The 10,680-nt window shown below is 42.6% G+C and overlaps 1 protein-coding gene across 4 annotated transcripts in view; it reads left to right on the forward strand.

Annotated features, from left to right (window-relative positions):
* The window catches only part of RAP1GDS1 (Rap1 GTPase-GDP dissociation stimulator 1), a 159,300-nt gene that overhangs the window by 43,663 nt on the left and 104,957 nt on the right, over positions 1-10,680 (forward strand). For 3 of the 4 annotated variants that reach the window (XM_034771744.1, XM_034771747.1, XM_034771748.1), the window contains exon 2: positions 6,972-7,082. In XM_034771744.1, coding sequence (XP_034627635.1) covers positions 6,972-7,082 — 111 coding nt within the window. The remainder of the gene's footprint in view (positions 1-6,971; positions 7,083-10,680) is intronic. The other variant, XM_034771746.1, reaches the window with a different exon arrangement.

Below are 10,680 nucleotides of genomic sequence, written 5' to 3' on the forward strand. Positions count from 1 at the left end.
CAGTTCTAATTGCACAGGCAGTAGTACTGGGGCTCGGGGTGTTATGTATCCCTGAGAACAGTGTGCCTCTGTTTTCAGGACCTGTCCTAGGTAGGTTTTTTTAAAAACAAAATAAAACAAAAAAGTGGTTGGCATTTTTCTTTTGTAAACTGGGTGCCTGATGCACCTGCAGGCCAGCTCAGTCGATGAAACTGAGCACATACGTACCAATCCCTCACTATGCTTATCGCATATTGCCCTCTTGCCCTGCCCTATTTGGCCCCACAAGTCCTCCCAGCCAATATAAGCTTGCCTGCCCCATCAATTGCCAGGACTGTCCTGTGCACATTTCTCTGACATCTTACCATTGCCTGCGCTGCCCTTTTCCTGGGGATAGCTGTCCTTGTTTTCTTACTGTGAGGATCTGTTCATTGTACTCAGGGCAAGCCCACTGCAAACAGATAGAACTCCTCCTTGTGACAAACAGAATACCAGAGATGCAGGCAGGAAAACATAAGGACAGTGATTAATGCAAAATAACAGGGTTTTTGCAGGAGAATATCTGCAGCTGCTTCTCTAAATGGCAGATTCCAAAGCCAGTACAGTCGCTGTAGAATTGCAGAATTCAAGTCCCTGCATAAAGGTAACATGGTGGCCCTTTGGGTAGAACCATCTTTTCCTCGCTAAAATGTCTCCCTCATTGTCATTTGAAACCTGGAAATCAATTGACCTAGATCATTGTAAGGATTTTCAGTTCTATGAACACAGTTTTTGCCCTCCTATGAAGGACCAAAAAGAGGGATAAAATCTCTAATACAATTTTAGACATATTTATGTATTTCTGAGACTTGCAAAAGGGAAGATGATTCTGTCTTAAGAATTTAAATCCATTTGATAAGAGGCATGATTCTGTCTTTGGAAGAAAGAGATTTTCAGATCTATACTTTGGTCATCTTTGCATTGTTTTTTTCTAAGCATTTCATGTAGGGAACCCTTTTCTCTGTAAATATGGCCTTCTGACATTGTGTCCTGAGAGCTGTAGTTCCTTCCTAATTCCCGCTTTTTCTTTTGTGTATGTTTGTGGAGTGGGGGTGGGGGAAGGACTGCTATGAAAAAGCCTTCATTTTAGACTGGTGGACTTTTTACAGGAAATCAGATGATTGTATCCAGTATTTTAGACACTCTTACATCGTACATACAGTTTCTTAGTAGTAATCTAATCTAATTTTGATGTGTTATTTACACAATACCTATCATTGTGGTATCTGAGCCTATCCAGTAGAAAGCACTTTAATCACATATTGCATTGTAGACACATACACACTTTTAAAATAAATCCATGTGATGTACTGTGATGCATCCCGCAGCACCCCGGGCTGTGAGTCACCTTGTTGCTACCTGCCTCAGGGTTGAGGGAGTCTTGCCTGTGCTGGCTGGGTGATAGCTTCCTAACACAACCAGCCTGTCAGTCACTTAAGCACTCTCCTCTGGACTATAACAGCCCTGCCTTTGCCCTGCACATTTACAGTAAATGCACCCCAACCCCAGAATCCATCCAACCCCTGATCACTAGATATCCACAGAAATCCCAGATCCTCTTCCCAAAGGAAAAGTGTACCCCAGTTTACCAGTGTTATCTTAGCCCACCCAGCACTTGAGTTCAATGATAGTAAAAGAAAAGGAAATTTACTTAAGAAAGAGAAGAGATTCAAACAGAATCAGGTGCGAGTGATGGAAACAAAATGTTACATGTAAAACAAAATCATAAGATATGAACTGGGGCATACACTTACTAATAGTTACTTTTCCTATCCAGTTAGGGAGATTCTCACCCCAAAGTTCAGTCTTTTGCAGCAGATGCTGGCCACAAGGAGTCAGGACTGAAGCATGAAGCATCCCTGCTCATCCAGGTGCCTCCTCAATGAATGGGTGCAGAGTCTTTCTCCACCCTATGACATACTGAATTGGTGTTTTGTCGTTATGCAAAGACAAGGCTATCCCCTTGCTGTCCTATCATTCTTTTCACTTCCAGGGGGTTTTGATGTTTATAGTTTATTTTTGATGGTTTTCTATTGACTTTTGTGGGTTGTTGCAACAATGAACAATTAGGTAATTGGCTAGCTAGGGAGAAGTGACAACTCTCTCCCACCTGAATGGGCCATTACAGAGACTTCTGATTCTCTGGTGACTCATTTTCACTCCAAGACCAGAAGGGCATAATTGTCAATATATTTATATTATTCCTTAAATATTATCTGTACACACATCAATGATTATGAGAATTGATAAGTTACAAGCTTTCAGTAGAGACCTCACACGCTAATCTTTATGGATAAATACCATGAAAAGGGTTAATTAGGTGTAGTAAGTTTGTCAATTCTATGATAGGAGTTGCTTGTAAAGAATAGTGAACCCTTCGCCAGTTGGCAACAGTTTGCCACTATGTCACATTTACCAATCCACACTTTAAAGAGAAAAGCCAACATTTTCAGAAGTGTGTGTCTAAAGTCAGACACCGAAGGACCCATAAGCTAATTTTCAGTGGTGCTGAGCACCCTTAACTTCCCCTGAAGCCAGAGAGAGCTGCAAGGGCTCAGCATTGCTGAAAATTAGCCTGCTTGTCTTTAAGTCCCTAAATACGGATTCAGATTCTAACTTTGGGTACCCGCATTTGAAACTTTTAGCCAAAATGCATAATTTCTATGTATAATTGTCTTGTTAATGAAGTATATGAAACAGCAAACGACATTAAAATCTACTTACTTTGTCTCTCACTCCTCTGTGTCTTTAAATTACATCAGAAATAAACTGAGGCAGAATCCTTCCTTCCCTTTCCAATTTTACTTTTTCATTTAGCTGGGTAGAACAGGAACAAGCAGCAACATTTCCCCAGTCCCACCAGGTCCAATGCTCCAGTTCTTCTTCAATGCATTATAGTACCTAGTGCAGGAAGGATAAAAATGTCTCTCAAATGAAGTACTTTTGAGGTGTGGGGGATATTTCATTGCTTTCAGATGTGCTTGGAATCCCTTTTTAATGCTCCCTGAGGTATCTTAGAGCATATTTGTATAAAGATGGTTGTTTTTCATGTTTAATTGCATAGTGGTTAGTTTATTTATTTATTTCCCCCCACAGACTCTACCAACTCCAATGTCTTTTCTACTTACAAGAACTTCTAGAACTAGTTAAACATGTCAAATTCTGATCAATTGAGAGGAATAAAAGACACTTTTTCTGTGAAATATGTTCACATTTTTTGACTATCTTTACCTAGAATACAAATATTTTTCCCTCCACAGTTTTCTACTTATTTGACTTGCAAATTATGAGATGACTGACATTTATTTATAATGTCTTTATATTTATACAAAGAATAAAAAGAGTTGCCTAGTTAATGCTCTAGGTGTCCTTGGCACAAACTACAAAAACACCTGCAAAACACCAGATTCTCTTCCCCCACCCAGAAATCTGACTGATCTTTGTAATTGAAGATTCCTTGAGATGCGCAGTATCTGGACCAGAATTTTGACAAGGCAGAATCCCTCCTATTTCCTTCATTATGTTTAAGGAGGACCATGTAGCAGGGACTCAAGATTATTATTAGAAGCAGCCTCAAATATACTGTCAAGGAAAGATAAAGTGTTTTGCAATTGATTATCCTTTGAATGGAGAGGATTGCAGATTGTATTTGTTCCCTCTCTATATCAATGATGAAAAGGTGACTCTCGTGGCAAAGTGAAGTTGATTGGTTGCTTAAAGTAAATTTTCAAGAAGAGACGGTGGACATTTGTATCCAATAAAGAGCAAAATATGTGCAATTCATTAAATACTATTGGGGCACTACTGCTATGGGAAGTTGGTTTTCCAGATAGCTTCTTTCACAAGTTTGTGCATAGTTCATGCTCTTTTTCTCTCCAGTGTAGCCAGTTGTTGGGTACAGTTAGAGAAGGGATAGATTCTGATCTCAGCTGTGTGTGCAATTTGATTGTTTCTTGAGACTAGTGTAACTGAGATCAAAATCTATCCTGGAGGGTGTTGTCAGCAGTGAAAGTGCAGTGTGTGGTTTGTGTGTGTGTTTTGTTGGTTTGTTTAGGGATTTTTGGTTGGTTAATTGATCATTTTACAGTCTACTTAATCAGAGCTTTAAACTCTACTTGCTCATGGCAAGCAGGAGGTTTTCCCACGTGAGAGCCATCAATTTCTGCAGAATCAAAGTTTTCATTTTATAGATATTTAACCCTTAGAGACATGAAGATAACTTTCCAAATGTGAACGAAGTATAGCTGATGCACTACCCTCTTCCTAAGTCTACAAGTAGAAAACTCTAGTGCCACAGTTGCTGCTCACACTTTTACATCCTGTATCAGAGTAATGACCAGTTTTAGCTGCTGCTCTTCAGATCTCTGTGGGCAGCAGTGAAAATGGCAAGCATCAGGTCAATTTCACTTCATTGCAGCATAGGGAAGCTATAACAAACAGCAGAGGTAGACAGTGGAATTGATCAGTGGTAAGAAGGACCCCACAAAATGGAAACTTAAGGGAGGGTTAGAGTAGCAGAAACTAGTAGATAATAATAATCATTAATAAAACACCACCACCACATACACCCCCCATTTGCAGCAAGTAGAAAGCTTGGGAATGGGTACAATAGCTGAGAGACATCCCCAATTCCCATTGCAGGTTCTGGGGTGGGAGGGAACCAACGAGAGAGAGAGAGAGAGAGAGAGAACACTCCGATCTTCAAGCAGCATGGAGAGGTTTAAGTGTAAAGCTTCAAATTTATCAGGCACCTTCTAGAGGGAGACCTCTATAAAACATGAAGCCCCTCAGTGGAGTCTAGGAATGGCACCCGGGTAACAGTTTCAGCAGTCTCCTCTTTTCCCAGCTATGCAGAAACTGGGGTGGAGGCAGGCTTTTGACTTAGGTGTTGCCTCCAGACAGTGGGGCTCCCAGTTTTTGTATCTATGTCTAGTAGATTTAGTCCTCCCACTCTAAGTGTTTGCTGAAGTTTCCAAGCTCTGTGTCAGTAACTGGATGAGCTGAGAGTAGGTGCCTGCAGATAGGTGGGAGAGAGAGAGAGAGCGGAGATATAAAAAAAACAGAACCACAGTATAGGGAGAAATTTGCAGGGAGGTGGGAAAAGAAAGAGAAAATGGATAGGAAGAGGTAGAGAACACAATGTTAGGATGTAGTAAAAACAGCAGATCAAATATTACTCTGTGACTGGATCTTTTGACAAATTTCACTGGTCACTGAACAGTTTATCTAACAAATACATGTTTTGTGGTTGTGAACAAGCCAGCTGCCTCCAAGCACCTCCCCCCAGCCATGGCCTGACATCATTCTTCAGGCACTTCAGTTTCCCTCTTCTTCAGCTCAGGGTTCCTTAAACTATCCTTAAATCAAACTATCAGATGAGCTTTTCCCTGGTTCATCAACACCTCACCTTGGGGGTTAGTTTATTAACATCAAACCATTCCCAAAATAAAGTTTTCAGAATCTCCCTCAAGTCCATACTTCCAGTCTTTCACACTGGTGGGCTCCCAAGCCTTCCCTGACTGAAGTCTTTTCCCCAAAAACTCAGGTGCCTACTTTCCCCAAAAGTATCTCACTCACTCTTACTCTTCCTGAGTGAGTGAGTGAGTGAGTATGCCTGCCTGCCTGCCTGCCTCTCTCTCTCTCAGTCTCTCTGCAACTTTTTGCTGCTCTTCATAGGAGAATCAGCTCCTCCATCCCCAGCTGGTTCTACTAATATAACCCCACACCCCATCCCAGATGTTGTAAGCAGGGCTAATTGGACCGGCCTGGCTAGGTCTAGGCCTCTGCCTCTTAAAGAGACAGGTCACCTCACTACATATCTTTCCTGCCTTGAAACCTTGCTTGGCCCCTGGGCAAGTTCTACAATGTTTATTTCTTCTGTTGTCCCTTGCTAGTCTGTTTTTCCAGCATGGGGGGAGGAGGGCAGGGCAAAGCAGCTGTACCACACTGTACCTCAGGATTCAGGTCAGGGCCGTTAGATTACTCAGTGTAGAACTGTAGAGAACTACACAGTTTTTAATGTTACTTATTTTGAGTAACTATCTCTGATTGCTGATTGAGTTGGCATGGAAACTGAATTACCATTCGTTTTTTAAAAGGATAGTCCATTCAGACTGAGGTTAGTCATCAGCTGGCAAAGTGAAAAGACTTATATTGCAGCTGCTAACACTTATACCTTGCCTCTGAATAAACAGAATACTTGAGATGCTAGCACTGGTATTCTCAATCACTTCTATGAGAATAAGTGTTCCTCCACAGAAAACAACACTGCGTGTTTTGGGGGAAAAGTGTTATTTCATAACCTGATATATACAGTAGGACTCTCATTTCCAGAAGCTTCCTTATGGATCAGTTGAATGCAAATAGTAACAGTTTTTGTAATCAACACACACAATGCTTATGCTATTATATTTGATGTCCTTATTTAAAAGGCTTTTAGCCTGGCCCTTGTTTTAACTTTGTGTGTGCATAACCAAGATGGAACCCTTTGGTGTATGCAGAAAAATCTACAGCTAAGCAGAAAATGGCATTTGCAATTACTTTTTCTCTCTTCTCCCTCCACCCCCCTTCCTGTGAATGAAAACATTGAAGAGGAGTTCACTTTCATCATTTTCTTTTTCTAAGAAGTAAAATGGAAGCAGAGATACTGCTGCTGGTTTTCCAAACCAGCTAAACTGAGGGAATACTGATGTTAAAAAAGTTGTTCAGTGACATTTTATAAATATGGCATCTCATTCTCAGACACAGAAGGGGAAATGTATATTTACATTAAGAAAAGCTTGAGTTTATCCAAAACCTTTGACTCTAGGCTTCTTGAAATCCTCAGCACACAGACAGCTTCCTTCCTTGTTAAAATAGGAGCCCTTTACCTTAGGGTAACTACTTGTGCTCTAAGCATGTTAGCTATCAGATCGATGCGGGCACTGATTTTTCTCTTCTTCATGTTAACCAAGCAGATAATCTAAGTGATGCCTTGAAGAAGCTGAAGATAACAGCCATTGACAGCACAGCAGATAGCTTGGAAGGATGCTTGGATTGCCTGCTTCAAGCCCTGGCTCAAAACAGTAAGTTTTATTGTCCCTTCAAATTTTGCATCATATGATCACATCAATAAATGATGGAGGTAGTACTGTAATGTGAAGCAATGCAAGTAACACAATCAATAGAATTGCTGGTTTGGCTGTTTTATTAAAAAGAAAGTCTCATATAACTTGTGTGCGAATCAGATAGTGACAAAGATTAAAAAAAAAAGATAGTGAAAGCCATGGACATTCACAGAGCTAGTCCCTGGCATATGGAGTAAGTTACTTTTCCAATTGTAGTCTACATGCAGAAAGCAAAGGGCAAGGTATTTCTCTTTCAGATCAAAAACTTGTGCACTATTGTGCTTGGGTAGCATGAGCATGGCATTCAGCACTTTCACTTACTCTGAGTGAAGGTGGCACAGGTTGCCAATCCAACCATATAGCACATTATTTTCCTTACATGTTTGATCACACATTAATTTCCATGATGTTTTCATTATAAGGGAAAGATTGGATTTCTAAGTACACTACAGTCTTAAACACATTGGATGATGACAGAACTAACATTGTGAAGAGGAAAATGAGCTGGCTTTTGTTCCCTAAGCTCTACAGGGTCCTGTTCCACAAACAGACACATTTTAGGGAAAATGGAGACAGCAGTCTATAGAACTTGTCCATCTCTAACTTTCTGATCATGGGACGCTGGCAGAAGATGTGAAGGAAAGATCCATGTAAGGTTTCAACTTCACATACTTTGTTAGGACCAATATAAATAATCTGATTACATGTATTAGGTAAAATGAAGTTTCTGATTAGAATTTTTCTTCTTTTCATTTTTAAACAAAATAAACCTCTGCTATACCTGATCTCTGTAACATATCAATACTCTCCTCAAAAGTCCATATTAATCAGCTGATCTGATTTCTCTTCCAAGATGCCATTCTACAAGTCATAATTTCATGGCTGTGTAACTGTAAGATATTTTGTGAAATTTTAACGCTAGAAGCTAAACACTGTTAGAGATGCTTTATGGATTATACAACAGTGTCTGCAGGTCAGGAGGTAATGTTGGTGCATTTTTTTCATCCTGAGTAGTTCACAGGGAGACCTTAGCCAGGAAAGTGTCGTGCCTGGGGTTTTTGTTGTTGTTGTTTGTTTTTGATCAACTTCTCTTCAAGGAAGGGAATCCATGGTTTTTTAGAGTCCTTTGTAAGGTATCTGCAACATTTACCACCATTGAACACCTTCATGTTTAAAGAGTATGGGATAGGAAGAAGTGTTTGTGATGTGAAAACATCCCAGGGCTTGGAGTTAAATGAATTGTGTACCATTATCTGTGAGGGTCTGTAAATAAATCCCAGTACCCAGTTAGTACGTGCAAAATGGTTCAGGTTGTAACGAAGGTAGAATTTTATGGGTCACTGCAACATGGGGACTGGGTCTGTTAGCTTCCCCTTATACTGTCAATTCGGTGTTGGTCAAGTCCTTGTTATGACCCAGCCTCTGCCCCCTTCAGGGTAATGGAGAGTTGGAAGCCCCATAGTGCTAGTGGAAGCTAGACAACCCTAGGTCTCCTGGGTTTCAAGCCTTCTTCTCCAAAGCACTTGGCTGGAGTGGGTGGGGGAACCCAGCCCCATCCTCTCCATTGGGTTGTTTGGAACAGCCAGAACCAATTCTTCTCAGACCCTTGTTGCACCCCCTTCCACTTCCTGTAGTCTTTTATCATGCCCAGAGGCTTCCCTGCCTAATTAACTTAATCCCAGTTACTCAGTGAGTTAACTACTCCCAGGTGAATCTGAGCTGCCTCATTTCCCCTTGTGGAGCCTGTCAGAGGTAGGCTGGGCCCCAGATGCTTTCAGAGGGCCAGCTTCCTTCTGACAGTCACTTAAAGACAAGGTGACCAGATGTCCCGATTTTATAGGGACAGTCCCGATATTCAGGGCTTTTTCTGATATAGGCACCTATTACCTCACACACTCTGTCTCGATTTTTCACACTTGCTATCTGGTCACCCTACTTAAAGATTCTATATGCTGTATGTGGTATCTCTTTTTCTCTGTCTTTTTCAGTGTCTGCTTTCCTTCAGTATGTTTTTTTTCTGTCCTCCCACCTCCCTCTTATTTCTTTCCTGTATATTCTTTAATTTCCTCAGATCTTCTTCATACTTGTCGCCTGTGTATTTCCCCCACTTCACCTTATCCCCATCTCTTATACTCACTTAGGGCTTGTCTACACTTAACATGCTGCAATGGCGCAACTGCACCAATGTTGCTGAGCTGCTGTAGCATTTTAATGAAGACACTACCTATGCCAACAGGAGAGCTTCTCCTGTCGGCATAGGTAATCCACCTCCCCAAGAGGCGGTAGCTATGTCCCATCGACATAGCGCTGTATATACCAGGAGTTAGGTTGGTATAACCAGGGCCGGCTACAGGCACCAGCCCTCCAACCATGTGCTTGGGGCGGCACCTGGAGGGGGGCGGCGCTCACCCGGGGAGAGCGGGGCCCCAGTTGTGCTCGCTGCCCTCCCTGTGGTGCTCCGGCCGGTCAGGGAGAGTGGGGCCGCGGCGGGCTCGCCACCCTCCCCCGGCGCTCTGGCTGGCCGGGGAGAGTGGGGCCGCAGCCAGGCTCGCCGCCCTCCCCCCAGCGCTCCGGCTGGCTGGGAAGAGCAGGGCCGCCCTCCCCGCGGCGCTCCGGCCGGTCAGGGAGAGCGGGGCCGCGGCCGGGCTCGCCACCCTCTCTGCGGCGCTCCAGCAGGTCAGGGAGAGTGGGGCCGTGGCCGGGCTCGCCGCCCTCCTCCCGGCGCTCCGGCCGGCCGGGGAGAGCGGGGCCGCGGCCGGACTCGGCGCCCTCCCCCCAACCCCGTATAACTGCATTGCTTGGGGTGTGGATTTTCCACACTTCTGAGCAACAGTTATACCAACATAGGTTGCTAGTGTAGACCAAGCCTCACACACAGTAGCACTGCTCGCCAACACATATACACACGGCCCACCCCTTCTCACCTAACTGTTCTAGAAGGAAGAGGAGAGTTAATCCCCTGTGGCCATTCAATTCTTCTTCTCTCTGCTGAAACAGCTAACTAGGTTGCCAGCAAATTAGTGCCAGTTATGGATATTTTCCCAGGGGATCCAACAAACACCCAACAGCCTTCAGATGATACCTTTCAATCCTGGGCTGGATTTGAACCAGCCACTTGGAGAAGAGAGTCATTATAGCTCATTTCTAATTCCTCAAGCCATCCAACTCTCTGAGTATACGCTGGATATTTCTGAAAGAAAAATCGCTGGATAGGTTTTAAGATTACATCATTAAAAGGCAGAATAATTTTTTCCTTTTCAAAAAACCTATTATCACCCTTAATGAAATATGAAGAGTAAAATGACCCATCCTGGTATCTTAGTATATTACTGAGAAACACTAAGAAATTCTAGGGATTCTTCAAATTAGCAAAACCTTACTTCAGAGCATATATGAGGTGACAAGCTGCCCATCCTAATAAAGGAAAAGGTTCCAGTTTGGGGTAATTACTCTATTTTTGTGTAATTAATTTTTTAACTTGACAGTACCCCAAAGGAGCTGATAAATTCCATTAGCTTGAAATGGAGAATTATGGGTTTGTGACACAAAGACTAAT

This window comes from Trachemys scripta, chromosome 5 (genome assembly GCF_013100865.1).
Source record: "Trachemys scripta elegans isolate TJP31775 chromosome 5, CAS_Tse_1.0, whole genome shotgun sequence".
NCBI classification, from domain to species: Eukaryota; Metazoa; Chordata; order Testudines; family Emydidae; genus Trachemys; species Trachemys scripta.